This window comes from Mytilus trossulus, chromosome 5 (assembly GCF_036588685.1).
Source record: "Mytilus trossulus isolate FHL-02 chromosome 5, PNRI_Mtr1.1.1.hap1, whole genome shotgun sequence".
NCBI lineage: Eukaryota > Metazoa > Mollusca > Bivalvia > Mytilida > Mytilidae > Mytilus > Mytilus trossulus.
This window is the reverse complement of record NC_086377.1, coordinates 70,935,361-70,954,723: the sequence shown is the minus strand read 5'-3', so window position 1 is coordinate 70,954,723 and position 19,363 is coordinate 70,935,361. Positions and strand designations below refer to the sequence as shown.

General features: G+C 33.2%; 1 protein-coding gene across 1 annotated transcript; it reads left to right on the top strand.

Moving 5' to 3' along the window:
• Positions 1-1,927: 1,927 nt before the first annotated feature.
• On the top strand, positions 1,928-5,029 carry LOC134719851 (whey acidic protein-like). The gene is made up of 5 exons (XM_063582791.1): positions 1,928-2,071; positions 2,773-2,791; positions 3,396-3,509; positions 4,113-4,394; positions 4,950-5,029. Exons 1-4 carry the CDS (start codon positions 2,000-2,002, stop codon positions 4,295-4,297), a joined length of 390 nt encoding a protein of 129 aa, XP_063438861.1. The 5' UTR covers positions 1,928-1,999; the 3' UTR covers positions 4,298-4,394; positions 4,950-5,029.
• The last annotated feature ends 14,334 nt before the right edge of the window (positions 5,030-19,363 follow it).

Below are 19,363 nucleotides of genomic sequence, written 5' to 3'. Positions count from 1 at the left end.
CGCCACTGTTCATTTTGTTTTGGCGGTTTGGGTTCTTTGCATATTATGTGACTGACGATTATAAGATATTTCATTGACTAATACAAAAGGCTAATCCTGTCAAATGGTTTAAAAAAATATTTATATGTTGTTTTTGTTTTAATGTATTCATTATTTATGCATGGGTGACAACGTAACAGGATGTAGAAACTTATGTACTAGACCACAACACAATTAGATTTTGGACGTGATTTTCTTTGCCAAGAAATCTTTAAAAGTCGACTTGGATACCAAATTATGATGTGGACCTTTAGTGTACCTCATCCTTTATAGATGTAATATTTTGTTTTTGTTTTGTATTTTAGTAACTATTCTATTGTTTGGATTATAGACTAATAAAATTCTTATTCTTACTCTTAATAATTCATAATTATATGAAGCAAACGCAGATTCAAAATTTTGAAAGGCAAAAAAGGGGGGGGCAATGCTTGAACTGGGCCATATGAAAGGTCTATGTGTCCTCCATATACTATTATATGAAGCTTCCTTAGGGTGATGCATCCTGAATCGACCCTCTAATACCCCCCCCCCCCCCCCCCCCCACCACCACCACCACCGAAATCTGTCTCTGAGAAGTACCTTTGTTATTCAACTCTATATAATTAGCTCGTTTAAATGCATATTTTACAGCTAATTTCCTAAAGCATGTAGAGCAAAACTTTAGTTAGCTTGTTTGCTTTGTTTTTATATTGCACAATCATTAGGATAACACCCAATTAAATTCAAATATTATATATATAGGTTAAACTTTGCCTAAATATATTGTTTAAAGATGTCAATCTTATTTACGAAGCTAGCTTGTATAAACAATTATACAAACAAAGCAAGCAAGTCAACCAAAGTTTTGCTCTACATGCATTTGGAAATTAGCTGTAAAAAAAGTTCTGTCTATGATTTATTGATTGCAGGTTTTTATTCTTGGTACTCCTATGTAAATCATGTCAGAAGTCAAAATGATTTAGAAATTGTTAACCAAAATAAGGATAAAAATAATAGGCTAATATACAAACAAAATCTAGAAAACTCCTATGAAAATTTATATAATGATAAAATATTAAATTTAGTAAGAGAATAGCAAACTCCAACTTTTTAAAAAAATAAAGAAAAGCTATAACTTTGAACCATACCTACTTTCTCAAAACTTTGAATATAGACAACTTATTTCTAAATTTCGAATAAGTGACCACTGCTTATTAATAGAAACTGGAAGATACAGGAAAATTCCCAGAGATTTAAGACTATGTACACATTGTGATGTACTAGATGATGAGTTTCATTTCTTTTTTAAATGTAAAATAAATGAACAATTAACAAAAGAATTTTTAAATGAAAATAAATATAATAACTTAAATGATATAGATAAATTAAAACATATGCTCAATCCTGAAACAAAACAGGACACTTGCAAATAAGGCTCCTTTTTAAAAAAGTCACTAAGACTGAGGGCAGGGAGTCCTTGATATAATTTGAATCTCTTATATATATATATATATATATATATTGATTTAAAAAAAAAAAGAAGACAAATTATAGTTCAAAGTGTGTCCATTGTTTATTTTCATTGTTTTATGTAAACTGTATATTATGTATAATGTTTTAAGCCATTGGTCCATATGGGCGTAAAGTGCTTTTCAAATAAAGATAAAGATATAACACAGGCACTTGTCTCTCTATCAACCTTAATATAACTGTTGTCTCAGATTTTGTTTTCCCGAGACAAGTGCTTTTAATTCGTATTTTGAAAACTTGATAGATATTGTATAGTCTTCGTTAATCAATGGCCATTCATGAAAATATATAAATCATATAAAACTGTCTGCGTCAAATTTCAGTATTAAGAAATTAAAAATGTAATTGTGTTGACCTTAGTTTCATCTTTGACGTTTCATTTGACGCCGAGTGACGCGGATATTTATGTTTGTTGTGATAATTTACCAGTTACATAAAGTTTTGTCAGAGAATGCAAAGTATTATACCTGTAAACATGTTACGGATTATTATATGCAGTTTACTTTTGTCACTAAACATTGAGGTAAATACATATTTTAAAATGCCACGTTTTAATTATTTTCTTTGTTAACATTGTTTTACATAATAATTTATTTGAAATGTATAATTATGTCGATAACTAGATGTATTGAATTCAATTTATGCATTAAAAATGACAGATGTAGGGCCTATAAAAATACATTCCGATGCGGATGCGGAATTTTGAAAATGGTTACCTTGTGGTTGTTTTCTGCTGTTTTGTCAGGTTTTTATCTCTTTGACACAGTCTCCATTTTAATTTTAATTCTGTTTCAGGCTATTATAGGAAAACTTGAGTTTTTAATTGATTGAAAAAGTAACTTGAAATATTTAATTATACCTTTACAAAAGTTGTGTTTACCTACGTTTTATGCCAGATTGTACATAATAGAAAAACAAAAGATATTGGTATCCAACAGTGGCGGATCCAGCCATTTTAAAAAGAGGGGGGTCCCAACCCAGAGTAAAGGGGGGTTCCAACTATATGCTCATTCAAATGCATTGATCGGCAAAAAAAAAAGGGGGGGTTCCAACCCCCGGAACCCCCCCCCCCCCCCCCCCTGGATCCGCCACTGTCCAACCATGACACAAAATCAGTACATGTACAGCAAAAAACCTGACAACAATGAAATAAACAGCACTTGTATTGCTGTTCTTCATTTTAAAGTCACAGTGAGTAATTCGTTTTAAAATTTTTCGTTTCAGACAGTGTCATCTAAAACAAGTAAGTGTTATCTAATTTATTTCGTAACACTCCATAATTATGGTTTTAACTTCGTTGAAGTTAACACACTAACAAAATAAGTTTTTTTTATTGTTTCATAATTATATTTCGTTTACATGAATAGCAAATTAATTGCAGCATGCCCGACTTGAATCAGCGGGCGATTGATGAACATGGTATTCATAAATTTATATTATATACCATTTTTTTGGTCAACAAACATTAGTTATTACTGCATAGGTACTGGGGGGAAAGGACAAAGGTCAAATGTTTTAAAAAGTACAGAAATAACAGAAATAACAAGAAAAAAAAGCTGATTTTAGAAAAAAAAAGTGGAGTGCTGAAAATAATTGTCTTATTCTCAAGTACCTATGATTTATGTGGACGAGGAGATTGAGGGGCATCAGTTTTTCACTTCTATTATTCTTTTCAATAATATTTTTTTAGTAATACATGTAGCTGCTTGTCATTGTGTTTCTGTTAACTTTGAAAAAAGTGATAGAATCACGAAAAACTTAATTTAATTTAATACAAATTTGTTTTCATTTACTTTAATTTTGTAACTATATTTCAGCACATATATTTATCCAATTGTTGATTTCAGTTAAAAGACCACCAACAGATTATGTCTGCCCCGAAGTTAGATGTAGTGAAGATTGTCTACGGGGATACACACATGATATTAATGGCTGTAATACTTGTGACTGTAAATCTTCATGTAAGTATACACAGATACATACATGATATTCATAGATGTAATACTTGTGACTGTAAACCTTCATGTATGTATACACAGATACACATTTGATATTCATGGCTGTAATACTTGTGACTGTAAACACTCACGTGAGTATACACAGAGACACATATGATATTTATAGATGTAATACTTGTGACTGAACACCTTCATGTAAGTATACACAGATATATACATGATGTTTATAAATGTAATACTTGTGACTGTAAAACTTCAGGTATGTATACACAGAAAAAACATGATATTCATAGATGTAATACTTGTGACTGTGAAACTTTATGTATGTATACACAGACAAACACTTGACATTCATAGATGTTATACTTAATTGTGACTGTAAACCTTCATGTAAGTATACACAGATACACATATGATATTCACAGATGTAATACTTGTGATTGTAAATTTTCACATATGAATGTATCAAAATAAGAAGATGCGCGGTTTGATTAACAACGAAAACACTCTTTACTAGATACCGAATGACATAAAAGTTAATCACAGGTTATATTTAAATAATAACTTTGCGGACCTTACCATGATGCTATTTGGATTTTTTTTCAGCATTTCAAACTGAAGTTGAAAAATGTCCAAAAAATTCTAAATCAAATATAGAATGTCCCGCTAAGCAAAGTCATGGTTGTGATTCTGACTACGACTGCGCGGGAGGAAAGAAGTGTTGCACGTTCGGATGCACTAGGAAGTGCATTAATCCAAAGCATGGACCGTTGATATATCCACCGGCGTGAGGACGAGGAGCGTGCTTGATATCATGTCCGTACGGAAAAGTTGTAGATAGACGTGGATGTGAAACATGCCGCTGTAAACCTAAACCTAGACCGATACGTAAGTGTATGGTTGACTTGGAGCTGCCACACTATTACCATTTAAAACTAGTTAAAAATTGGGCACTTTACAATTTGGCCCTTCTTTTAATTGGAATATAAAAAAGGCACATATTGTTGGGCATTGGTTTGGGGGTTGGTAATTAATCGTTATATTTTTTTTTAAATTTTGAAGGCAGTTTTCTTTATTTCTAAAAAAATAACGCTTATCTGTAAAATTCTCGTAAACATGATTTTTGCCCTCATCGTTCATTACTGTATTTTATTACTTAATTCTGTTATTTTCAATCGTTATTGTTTATTCTTTTGTATCATATTATTCTCAATTCTTTATATTTTTCTCATTTTTCTCTAATAATTTGATTTTTGGCAATAATTATCTAGCCTGTAATCACCATTGAGACACGCATCTTAGGTAACCATATAACATTTGCATTTTCCCCTTTGTTGTGTTTGCTACTCACGAACACGTTAATAAGGAAATAAGAAAACGTATCTCACAGCCGATGTTTGCTGTTCTCGAATTGTCTGTCCATCAAATATCTTTATATTTCAGCTTATCCATGTCCAATGATTATATGTCCATTTAGACATTGTGACCATTATCCGGGTGGTGCTCCATCAAAAGATAGATAGTGTGGATGCCATTAATTTATTACAAACAGTATACATATATCGTTGAAAATTTATTATTCGAAGGTGATTTCGGTCAAAGAGACATGGAAAACACTTTTCCTCGACTTCAAGATTTACTCTGTCAGCGTCATTATGTGTCTTGAGTTTTCAGAATGTCAAAATAAAGAGTGGAATGAGGTTGATTTATAATAAATAATATATATATACATATATCTGAATGGTTTTACATTATTAATTTTTGGGGCCCTTTATAGCTTGCTGTTCGGTGTGATTCAAGGCTCCGTGTTGAAGGCCGTACCTTGACCTAAAATGGTTTACTTTTATAAATTGTTATTTGGATGGAGAGTTGTCTCATTGGCACTCATACCACATCTTCTTATATCTATGTAAGAACACATATTGACTGCCTTTTTGAATAACACTTCTATAGGTCTGTTGTATAGAGATAAGGGTTTTGCTGGTGCTGATGAAATTCAAAATCACCCTTTAGACTCGGGAACTGCTGCTGATGCTACCACTGCCGTCGATGTTACCACTCAGAAAAGTAGTATTCCTCTTTCAGAAGAGGGAACTGCTGCTACTGCTTTTATTGCTGCATTGGCTGCTGGTATTTCTACCGCTCAGAAGATAAGTATTCTCTTTTAGGGGAGGGAACAGCTGCTGCTGCTGCTGCTGCCACTGCTGTGCAGGTTGTTTTTCATTTGTCTTCGAAAATCATGCCGCCAAACATTACCGCTACGACATAGAACGCACCGAAACATCTTCACATCTTATCCCAGGCAGATAAACTAAGCCGTAAATGGCTCAATTTTTGGAATTTTGAATCATCAATGCTGTTAATGTTTGTTTGGCTTTAATTAGTAATTGTCGTTTTGTTTTTGTTGCACTTTAGTATTTCTGTTGTTTCGTTGCTTTCCTCTTATATTTGATGTGTTTCCCTCTGTTTTGGTTTTTAACACGGATTTGTTTTCTCTCAATCGATGTATGACTTTAAACTGGAATCCGCTTGTATTCGCTTCACTCTATGAACAAAGTGTAGTAGTCAGCCGAGAACCAGCTTAGTATGACTTTCGAAACAGCGGTTTAATACTGTGGCCTTTATTTTTCTGCCTGTGTATTAATCTCCTCATATAGTTCTCTTGCAAAAATGTTGCAAGCAAAACAGTCATCCATCGGGTGATATACTTTCAGATTCTCATCACTCAAGACGAATGCGATTTGGTACAATTCGGGACTGGTAACTTTGAGGTAAATTGTTTTTATACGATGTCTGCGATATCTGCGTTAAAAAAAATACCGATTGAAGTATCGGCAGAGACATTTACCATGCGTACGTAGCGATCACAAAGTCAATGCAAAAAAAGACCCGTCTCGTTGTTGTTGGACATTTTGATACGAACGATAACTCGAGTAGGGAACATTCCCATTTCCCGTCCAATATATAGCCTTTGTGAAGTTGAATCCTAAATGCGCCACGGTTATTATTTCCAGAAAGCGACAGAGAATCCTCACTGGATACGTACATCAACTTTCAGATGCAAGAATTATAAGTCGAAACAGTTCATAAATGAATATAATTATGAATAATTATCATGGATTTGAGTCCTTAAAATAATTTAAAGACACACTGAATGATATTTTTTGTGATACGTGTTCTCTTTTCTTCCCCCACACACAAATCCGGGTAAACGTCCACTTGTATTGGTAATATTTGTATTTTTATCCATCTGATGAGTTAAGTCTTTTTCAACTATTTTTTATAGTTCGTTCTTATATTGTACTGTTATACATATACTGTTACATATATATTGTTTTTTATATATTTGTTTGTCTTGAGATTGTCACACAGTGATGACTGTTCATACATCGTTGTAAAAATAAAGTCATTTGATGCGACTGCCATAACAGTGAGAGGTTTAGCGCAATAAAACCAGGTTCAATCCACCATTTCCTACATTTGAAAATGCATGTACCAGGTCAGGAATATGACAGTTGTTGTCCATTCGTTTGATGTGTTTTATCCTATAATTTTACAATTTGATTAGGGACTTTCCGTTTTGAATTTTCCTCGGAGTTCAGTATTTTTGTAATTTTGCTTTATACCACTGTCCCAGATTAGGGGAGGTTTGGGATCCCGCTCACATGTTTAACCACGTCTCATTCTGTATGTATCTGCCTGTCCCAAGTAAGGAGCCTGCAATTCAGTGGTTCTTGTTCATTTATGTGCTACATATTTGTTTTTCGTTTTTTTTTGTACATAAATTAGGCCATTAGTTTTATCGTTTGAAATGTCGTGTCCTAGAGTGTTTTGGCGACAAAATAGGACGACGTCTTTACACATTAACAACTTTATCATATTTTGACTAATTTACAAAATTACAATTGATGAAATGAAAAATGAGATTTGTTTCAACAATGATTTAACGTTTTAAACTGTGTCTACTCTAAAAGCCTGATACGAGTTTGTTTACTTGGGTATAACTAAATTGAGGTCGATCATATCTTGAATATGTTATCCAATGACCAAACCATATAAACCAGTGAAATAGGTGTCACGGTACTTGTCTATCCCAAATTCATGTATTTGGTTTTTATGTTATATTTGTTATTTTCGTGGGATTTTGTCTGATGCTCGGTCCGTTTCTGTGTGTGTTACATTTTAGTGTGATGTCGTTGTTCTCCTCTTATATTTAATGCGTTTCTCTCGGTTTTTGGTTTGTTACCTTGATTTTGTTTTTTTTGTCCATGGATTTATGAGTTTTGAACAGCGGTATACTACTATTGCCTTTATTTCATAACGGTTTAAGTTCGGTATTAACAAATAGTAACATAGCTTAGGGTTTTGAACTATTTTCAAACTAGCTACGAATGAAATAAGCATGCTTTTTACCACTCAAAGTCAAAGATCGAAAATATACTAACAATGCCATGGCTAAAAAAGAAAAAATATAAACAGACAAATGATAGAAAACAAGACACAACATAGGAAACTTAAGACTAAGCAAATTCTTCAAAACAGAGACTGTTTTTACATGTATTTACATGTCAACTTTTACAGGTTCATTCGTAACAAAGTAACATAATTCTGTAATGATGGCAGAACATGTATGAGTAGCGGATCCTGTCAGAATAAAGATAGTTGTACATCTTATACATATAAAAATATAGTGCTAGTATCATTAGTTTTCCAATTTTCTGTGGAAAGGCCGATTGATTTTCTTCTAATTATTCATTATGTTCATCTTTTTTTTCGTATGAATTTTGTTTTGCAAGATATCGCTTAAATGTTTGGTTTCTTCTTTTATTTTTAGATATAATACCAGTTTGATAGTGACGCTTAAGCGGGGGGCATTAGTGTCCCCAGACTCATTCTTCTTTTATTTTTAGATATAATACCAGTTTGACAGTGAAGCTTAAGCGGGGGCATTAGTGTCCCCAGACTCATTCTTCTTTTATTTTTAGATATAATACCAGTTTAACAGTGAAGCTTAAGCGGGGGCATTAGTGTCCACAGACTCATTCTTCTTTTATTTTTAGATATAATACCAGTTTGACAGTGAAGCTTAAGCGGGGGCATTAGTGTCCCCAGACTCATTCTCCTTTTATTTTTAGATATAATACCAGTTTGACCGTGAAACTTGAGCGAGGGCATTAGTGTCCCCAGACTCATTCTTCTTTTATTTTTAGATATAATACCAGTTTGATAGTGAAACTTGAGCGAGGGCATTAGTGTCCCCAGACTCATTCTCCTTTTATTTTTAGACATAATACCAGTTTGACGGTGAAGTTTGGGCGAGGGCATTCGTGTCCAAAGACTCAGTCTTCTTTTATTTTAAGACATAAGACCAGTTTGACAGTGAAGCTTAAGCGGGGGCATTCGTGTCCGAAGACTCGTTCTTCTTTTAGTTTAAGATATAATACCAATTTAACGGTAACACTTGGGTACGGACATTCTTGTCCCCAGACTCATTCTTCTTTTTTTTTTTAAAGATATAATACCAGATTGACAGTGAAGCTTGAGCGGGGGCATTAGTGTCCCCAGGCTCATTTTTCTTTTAATTTTAGATATAATACCAGTTTGACAGTGAAGCATTCGTGGTAATTTGATTGGATCCTGAATATGTATAGTAAGTTATCTATAATCTAGTGCTGTTACAACAATGCCCATTGTATAAATACTTTGAATAAACATTTATATAGTATCAAAAAGTAAAATAGTAAACATATCACACGAAGGAAAATCACACACTAATTCGACCCGATGGTTGCAATATTGTAACTTTCTTTAATTCATTCATAAATATTTATACAGTTCAGAGTACACGCACGTGTTGTGTTGATAGACACATCAGATAAGGGTGCGTCGTATTGCAATTTGTATTTGTGTTGATTAGTTAGCTCTAGCATTATATTAAAGTATGTTAACCAGTACACATGGCGTATCTCTTAATTATATAGTCTACCAACGTAACAGAAGTGGTACATAACTTGTTTTATATTTGATCGTATCTTTTACAAAGTTTATAATGAATCAAACATAGCATTACGTGAGTGTAAATGAAAAGTATCATCGGAAATGAAACTAAAGTAGAATTTAAGTAGATACATACTTCTCACTTACACCACAACAGGCTAACAAGATGGAAGGTAAACACTTATTTTTATTTCTATATTTTTACAAATCCTTATGTATCAATGGTATCATTCTTTTAATCTCTGTATTTTACGCTGATCTTTGTTTACTTAAAGTTATATTGGAAATCATGATGTTCATGGTGCACGATTCTGGCTGGTTTGGAGTTATTTGTAAAATGTTACTACACTTTTCAAGATGAACAACGGTTTATTCAAGAGCTAAATGTCTCAGTTCTCTGAATAAAACTTAAAGACAATCGCTAGCTCCCTAAGGGTCAATCTCTGACAAATCCATGTACAGTCATCCCAAACTAAAATTAAGGATACAAACATATAGATATTTACCGTGAAGAATCTTTTGTTTCAAATAAAATTAAAATAAGGTTAAACTATCAATTTCCTTGTTTACACCACAACACAATATTAAGGTTATAGGCAATCATTTCCTTCTGTGCTGATTTTTTTGTCTTTGAAAATACATATGGGTATGATTAATCACTTGCATTTGGTGCTCGAGTGCATCCATGGTAACGTTATTACATAACTTTGGACTCATAAGTAAAGAAGGGCAAACAATTAAATCGGTTTGGATTTTACCTACCCTCTATGAACCAGTAGGGAGTCAGTAACAAACCATGTATCATATATCAGTTTCTTCAATTGATTAGAGTTCTGGTTTACATTTTAGTCTGAATTGGTTTTTCTTGCTTTTAATCGTTACCAAATAATAAAGACTTAAAATATAAGTTATCATGCTTTGGTCCAACTAACATGGTTATTTAGACGGTGTCGAAAATTGTTGAACGGTGAGGGCGAAAGCCCGAACCGTTCAACAATTTCAACTCCGTCTAAATAATCATGCTAGTTGGGTCAAAGCATGATAGCATTTTTGTGTGATTATGCTAACCGTACTAGGTATATAATTAATGAAACATTTAATACACAAGTGTCCTAGATTTTACTACGCAATATTTACATGTTAACTCCGCCCACTGACCTCACTCCTAATGTGTATCGTGTAACCTGATGATCTATCGATTTTCCATGTAGTGCATAGTTCATGTGTTTTTATGCCTACTGAAGATTGAGTCTGGTAAACGACGATTTGTAGATACTAGTGATGAAGAAATTGAACAAAAACGTTTCAAAATGAGTGCTGACAAAACGATAAAGCAGAATATAGCAGCAGCCACTATTTTCAGGGAGTATTTAAAAGTGAAGAAAATGGATCCCGGATTTGAACAGTATGACACCTTAAAACTAGAAGAAGTTTTGGGTCATTTTTATATGGATGTGCGTAAATCTGATGGAAATCGTTATAAAACAAATTCACTGCAATGCTTGAGATACTTACTGAATAGATATTTAAAGGCTCCACCGTACAATAAAAAAAATTGACATCGTGAATGATGAAAGTTTTAGCGCTTCCATAGAAAATTTTAAAGCGGCAATGGCAGAGCTGAAACGTATGGGATTAGGAGACGTAGAGCATTATCCGTCTATTGACGAAGCTGACAGAAGAAAAATGTATACCTCAATATATTTATCACCAAATACTCCATTTGGACTTCAAAATAAAGTTCAGTTTGATATTCGCCTGTATTTTTGTAAACGGGGAATGGAAAATATGCCACAAATGACAAAATCCACGTTTTCTGTAATAAAAGATCCGAAGACGGGGCTTAAATATGTGGTTAAAACTTTAGATGAGTTGACAAAAAAACATCGCAGCAGTGACAAAGAAAAAACGTCAGGGATAATGCCAGAAAATTCCAGTTCTGAATATTGCCCCGTGTCCTCCTCTGAAAAGTATGTAAATAAATTAAATCCAGAGTGTGACAAACTATGGCAGAGACCAAAAGATCAGTTTTGGGAAGAGGACCCTTCATGGTATTATAACATTCCTGTGGGCGAAAAAACGCTTGGCAATTTCATGTCATACCTGAGCAAAAAGTGCAATTTGTCTGAAATTTACACTAACCATTCAAATTGACAATCCGTGCTACCGGGGCTACTGTTCTAGCTAAACACTCATATTGCAATGCACAGATCATGGCCGTAACTGGACATAAGTCAGTAGCATCCCTTTCTTTGTATCAGCGGGTTGATAATGATGATAAGATACGTATGGGGCAGACTTTAACAGAAAGCATCACTGAACCTTCTAAAGCATTAGCTTTAACTGCTGGTGAAACATCATCATTTATTCTTGCTTTACAAAGCTCAGTGCCTCCTAAAACTTTAGCAATTGGTCCTTCTTCCACATTTCTTCCTCTACCGAATATTACAACAGCCAGCACCACACTTATGAGCACAGAACGTAGTTCCGTTACTTATAACGTTGGACAAAAGACCCTGTATACATCTGCTAAGGAACACAAAGCGCCGCCGTTGCCATTTAGTGGACCTTTGCCATGCAATACGTTTAAGACAAATCCATGTACAGTCATCCCAAACTAAAATTAAGGATACAAACATATAGATATTTATCGTAAATAATCTTTTGTTTCAAATAAAATAAAAATAAGGTTAAACTATCAATTTCCTTGTTTACACCACAACACAATATTAAGGTTATAGGAAATCATTTCCTTATGTGCTGATTTTTTTGTCTTTGAAAATACATATGGGTATGATTAATCACTTGCATTTGGTGCTCGAGTGCATCCATGGTAACGTTATTACATAACTTTGGACTCATCAGTAAAGAAGGGCAAACAATTAAATCGGTTTGGATTTTACCTACCCTCTATGAACCAGTAGGAAGTCAGTAACAAACCATGTATCATATATCAGTTTCTTCAATTGATTAGAGTTCTGGTTTACATTTTAGTCTGAATTGGTTTTTCTTGCTTTTAATTGTTACCAAATAATAAAGACTTAAAATATCAATTATCGGATTAATATGTGCTAACATTTCTGTCCAAAATCACTGTAATACCATATTTGTTACCGTTTTATTTCAAATGCATGGGTTTTCTTTTATGTTACTCGGATTTGTTTTCTCTCAATCGATTTATGACTTTCGAACAGCGGTATACTACTATTGTCTTTATTTATGTGTGTTTGAATGAATAGACTTAAGAAGATTCGGTTTAAGTGCCAATGAAGCATGGTAAATGTGTAAGGTAAAACATGTATATAGTTTGCTGTTCGGTGTGAGCCAAGGCTCTGTGTTGAAGGTCGTATTTTGAACTATAATTGGTAACATTTTTTTATACATTGTTACTTGGATGGAGAGTTATCTCGTTTGCCCGCATATCATATCTTCTTACTTATACTGGAAACCGACTTATTTTCGAGACTTGTTTATTTTGGCGTCTTTAACGAGTAGAAAAATAACGTGAATATAAATCGTCGCAAATATGGAAAACTTGGATTTCCCCATATCTATCTACCTGAAGTAAATTTGAGATTCGCGTATTTAAATCGCCATGAAATCGGTTAGAAAAAGTTAAACGTGAAAAAAAAAACTATCCTAAAAAATAAGATGGCTTACAGTAAATAGGAAGATATGATTATCATGTTGAGTGTATCGACCTTGCTCCGTTCAGAGTTTATCTAGTCCTACAGTTTATCAAGATACTCGGACTTGCTACGTTTAGAGTTTATTTAATGCTACAGTTATCAACATACTCGGTCGAACTCCGTGCAGAGTTTTTTTTTAATCCCATAGGTTATCAACATACCCCCTCTTGCTCCGTTTAGAGTTGATTAAATCCATCAGGTTATCAACATACTCCGTCTTGCTCTGTTCAGAGTTTATTCAATTCCACAAGTTTTCAACATACTCCCTCTTGCTCCGTTCAGGTTTTTTTTTATTTTATCCCACAGGTTATTAACATACACTGTCATGTTCCGTTCAGAGTTTATTCAATCCCACATGTTATCAACATATTCCGTTGTGTTCTATTCAGATTTATCTAATCATACAGCTTATCGAAATAATCGGTCTTGCGCTGATCAGAGTTTATTCAATCCAACAGTTCATCAACATACTCCGTATTGCCCCATTCAGAGTATAATTAATACCACAGGTTATCAACTTACTCGGTCTAGCTCCGTTCAGAGTTCATTTAATTCCACTGGTTATCAACTTACTCGATCGTGCTCCGTTCAGAGTTTATTCAATCTCACAGGTTATCAACGTATTCAGTTTTGTTCCATTCAGAGTTTATCTAATCCCAGAGCTTATCAACATAATCGATGTTGCTCCGTTTAGAGTGTATTCAATCCAACAGTTTATCAACATACTCCGTCTTGCTCCATTCAGAGTTTATTTAATTCCACTGGTTAAACATACACGGTATTGCTCCGTTCAGAGTTTATTTTGTCCCACAGGTTATCAATAACTCAGTCTTGCTCCATTCAAAGTTCATTTAATTCCACTGGTTATTAACCTACTCGATCGTACTCCGTTCCGAGTTCATTCAATCCCACAGGTTATCAACGTATTCCGTTTTATTCCATTCAGAGATTATCTAATCCCAGAGTTTATCAACATAATCGGTCTTGCTCCGTTGAAAGTTTATTCAATCCAACAGTTTATCGACATACTCCGTCTTGCTCCGTTCAGAGTTTATCTAATCCCACATTTTATCAACATACACGGTCTTGTTTCGTTCAGAGTTTATTAAATCCCAAAGTTTTTCAAGTGCAAGGAACATTATTTTCTATATTGAAGTCTGATTTAACTGACGTATAATTAAACATCAAACTTCTGCTGTTTTTTTAAATGAGAATACGAAATAATATGTCGTTCTATACTATCAAAATATGGAGGTACATGTATTTGGTTTTGAATGGTAGAGTCATTGAATATACTAGATAAGTTATTAAAATCAATACATCTTTTACATCATATATGTCAATTTCAATTTCAGCATATTAAGTGAATATCAATTTTAGTTCATAATTTTAAAGCGTAGGACACAGCATACATTTTTATTATTTATTTGTATTGTTGAAATTAGTTGTGATGATAAAAACAATAATTATTTACTTTAAACGATGTATTTTTGTTGACCATTCGAAAAAAATGCCGCGAACCCGTCTTCAACTGAATGTGTGATTTAAATATTACTACGCAAGCCTCAAAATGATTTTAAATCGAAAATAAAGCCATAAATGTGAGTTTTTTCTGTCTTTCAAAACACAAACAATATACAGAATTAATTGCAAAATAAAGGTTAGTGTCTTTAAATATCACCTAAAGCTCGCATTACACCTGTTTCTCACTCTCATACAAATACATCTTCGCTAGCCAAGGGTTACGATCCACTCCTGCTCTCTTCACGAGAGAGCGAGAGTGGATCGTAACCCTTGGCTAGCGAAGATGATACAAATACAGCTGATATTTAAAAATAATAAACCGTTATTGTTTTTGTATCTGTAAAAACTGTATTTCGCTTAAATATAGCTGTTATTATAAAAAAAAAACATTATTTGTTTGCTTAAGGTAGATCATCGGTATAGATTTCCTCAGATAGAGTTTTTTTTTAATTTTTTGCCAAAATGAAAATTTTGCAATTTTTTTTGAAAATATGAAATAAATTGATGGTCACCGTGCTATTATCAACCTACAAGTCGTGCAAAATTGCCCAAATTTGCATAGATTGTTCATGAAAAAAAAGATTTTTGAAATTAGAAATGAGAAGAAAGGTTATATAATATGCTTTAAGGAAATGATAAGAAAAAATGGTAGTTTTTGCTAGATCTTTGATGAGGTACTGAACTCGTTTTCTTGCTACAAGTAAAAAAAAATCCCTATCTGTCCAGTATAAATATTTTACTAAAAGAGTTAAGGTGGCTCGGGCGTCTTCCTCCATCTTGGATTTTCAAGTAGATAACGTTGGTCTAGATCTTTGATGAAATGTGCAAATTTGAGAGTAGTATGTAATTTATGTATAAGACTTTTAATGTAAATATAGAAATATAGAAAATTGTGTGTTTTATCATAATTACATCGGTGTTTTCTTATAAACACCTTACTAGTGTTTGATTAATTGTTTTTCAACTTTACCAGACAAAAACTTCATTTTGACAAATTATTGAAAAATTCTATCAATTTTGATTAAGACACCCAGCCACCTTAACTCCTCGGTGGCCAAGTGGTCTTAGTAGTTACTACTGTTATCACTAGCCAGTCAACACTGAGGTTGTGAGTTCTAACACCGCACGTGCGGGTGCACTCGACTCCTATCTTTATTGACTAGGATTGTCAGTCTTCCTATTGAAGGTCGGTGGTTTTTTCCGGGCACTCCGGCTTCCTCCACCAATAAAAACTGACCGCCACGAAATAGCTTAAATGCAGCGTTGAAACACCAAAAATCAAATCAAATCATTTTGACAAATTTTTGAAAATTCTATCAATTTTAATCAAGACACCCAGCCACTTTAACTCCCCTGAAATATGTATTCTAAAAACAAAAATATTTGGTATTTTTTTAAACATTTTGGATTATGCAAAAAATCACTAATTTTTCCTTATATAAACAAGTGTGGACACAGATGAGTGTGTATAGTATGTTTGGATGTTTGACAGTGTCTTATGACAATAAAGTTCTATGTTTTTCCTATATGGTGTTAATAACTGTGTTGCACGGTGACAACCGATCTGAGCATTAGGAGTGTTATTTATTTGATATTTTTTTATGTTCAATACAGACATGGGGAGACAGTAATAACATTAGTTACCAAATGATTATGATAGAACATGTTCTACATCTTTGGTTTTGGATACATTTTGTAGCTGGGAGAGCAATTGTTAATTTCTGTGTCGATTTGGTCTCTTGTGGAGAATTGTCTCATTGGCAATCATACCTCATCTTTTTTTATATGTATTTGCTTACTATTGGTATGGTTCTATTTACATTACTTTGTGGTGGATCGTCAGTATCATTAGTAAATTTTTTTGTTAAAATGTCGAATTTCTTCCTTAGATTATAATACATTTATTGGTTTTAAGTAATGACAATGGCTTATGTCTTACATGATTATTGGGGCTAAATAAGATAGGAAGTAAACCTCTGTGCTGATTTATATCAATTCTTTATATCTCCTCCAAAGCTGGTCGAAGCAAAGACAAATTTTGACCAATATAAAAATGATTTCACCAAAAGAACCTTTGTGAGCATGCTTCAAAGACTCATAACTGCTCCAAAAGTAATCTGATCGAATTTAAAGCATGTCAAGCAGATATCATCAACATCTACTTAATAAGTCTTAATATGTCTAAATACCTAAAAGCTATTTAGTACTCAAAAGGTATTGCAAAATTATTCCTTTTCATTTTTATACGACCGCAAATTTTGAAAAAATTTTCGTCGTATATTGCTATCACGTTGGCGTCGTCGTCTGCGTCGTCGTTGTCGTCGTTGTCGTCGTCGTCGTCGTCGTCGTCCGAATACTTTTAGTTTTCGCACTCTAACTTTAGTAAAAGTGAATAGAAATCTATGAAATTTTAACACAAGGTTTATGACCATAAAAGGAAGGTTGGTATTGATTTTGGGAGTTTTCGTCCCAACATTTTAGGAATTAGGGGCCAAAAAGGGATCAAAAAGGGCCCAAATAAGCATTTTCTTGGTTTTCGCACTATAACTTTAGTTTAAGTTAATAGAAATCTATGAAATTTTGACACAAGGTTTATGACCACAAAAGAAAGGTTGGGATTGATTTTGGGAGTTTTGGTTTCAACAGTTTAGGAATTAGGGGCCAAAAAAGGGCCCAAATAAGCATTATTCTTGGTTTTTGCACAATAACTTTAGGTTAAGTAAATAGAAATCAATGGAATTTAAACGCAATGTTTATGACCACAAAAGGAAGATTGGTATTGATTTTGGGAGTTTAGGTCCCAACAGTTTAGGAAATAGGGGCCAAAAAGGGACCCAAATAAGCATTTTTCTCGGTTTTCGCACCATAACGTTAGTATAAGTAAATGGAAATCTATGAAATTTAAACACAAGGTTTATGACCATAAAAGGAAGGTTGGTATTGATTTTGGGAGTTTTGGTCCCAACAGTTGAGGAAAAAGGGGCCCAAAGGGTCCAAAATTAAACTTTGTTTGATTTCATCAAAATTGAATAATTGGGGTTCTTTGATATGCCGAATCTAACTGTGTATGTAGATTCTTAACTTTTGGTCATGTTTTCAAATTGGTCTACATTAAGGTCCAAAGGGTCCAAAATTAAACTTAGTTTGATTTTGACAAAAAATGAATCGGTTGGGTTCTTTGATATGTTGAATCTTAAAATGTACTTAGATTCTCGATTATTGGCCCAGTTTTCAAGTTGGTCCAAATCTGGGTCCAAAATTAAACTTTATTTGATTTCATCAAAAATTGAATAAATGGGATTCTTTGATATGACAAATCTAACTGTGTATGTAGATTCTTCATTTTTGGTCCCGTTTTCAAATTGGCCTACATTAAGGTCCAAAGGGTCCAAAATTAAACTAAGTTTGATTTTAACAAAAATTAAATTCTTGGGCCTCTTTGATATGCTGAATCTAAAGATGTACTTAGTTTTTTTATGATGGGCCCAGTTTTCAAGTTGGTCCAAATCAGGATCTAAAATTATTATATTAAGTATTGTGCAATAGCAAGTCTTTTCAATTGCACAGTATTGTGCAATGGCAAGAAATATCTAATTTCACAATATTGTGAAATAGCAATTTTTTTTTTAATTAGAGTTATCTTTCTTTGTCCAGAATAGTAAGCAAGAAATATCTAATTGCAAGAATTTTTTTTAATTGGAGTTATCTTTCTTTGTCCAGAATCAACTTAAATCTTTGTTATATACAATATACAATGTATATTCACTTTTTACTACCAACTGATAAATTTAAATAATCTTTACCATTCAGTGATAACAAGCAGTTTTTTTACATCTTAATATTTTATGATGTATTTAAATGAGTAGTTATTGTTGCAAACTCCATTAGAATATTTTTATTGAGATTAGATTTGGAATAAGGGAAAGGGGGATGTGATTAAAAAATTGGGTTCAATTTTTCTCATTTGAAATTTCATAAATAAAAAGAAAATTTCTTCAATCATTTTTTTGAGAGGATTAATATTCAACAGCATAGTGAATTGCTCTAAGAGAAAACAAAAATTTTAAGTTCATTAGAACACATTCATTCTGTGTCAGAAACCTATGCTGTGTCAACTATTAAATCACAATCCAAATTTAGAGCTGAATCCAGCTTGAATGTTGTGTCCATACTTGCCCCAACCGTTCAGGGTTCAACCTCTGCGGTCGTATAAAGCTACGCCCTGCGGAGCATCTGGTTTGTTTTGTTATATGGATATAAATATAAGTGATACATGTATCAATACAGTATTTGTTGTGGTATGCAAGTGTAGTAATTAACATTTACTGTAACAATGTTAATTCACACAAATTAAGAAATAACAAATGAATGGAACAGATACTCCTCAGGGTGCTGCTTTATACAACTGCAGAGGTGGAAACCTGAACGGTTGGGGTTAGTATGGACACAACATTCAAGCTGGATACAGCTCTGAATTTGGATTGTGGTTAAATAGTTGACACAACATAGGTTTCTGACAGATTGAATGTGGTCTATAAAGAACTTCAACTTAAAATTTTTAAATTGGACATTTACCTTTTTTGGTCCAATATCCAAATTCTAAATACATGGTTAAATACAGAATATCATAGAACCCGAAGAATTCAA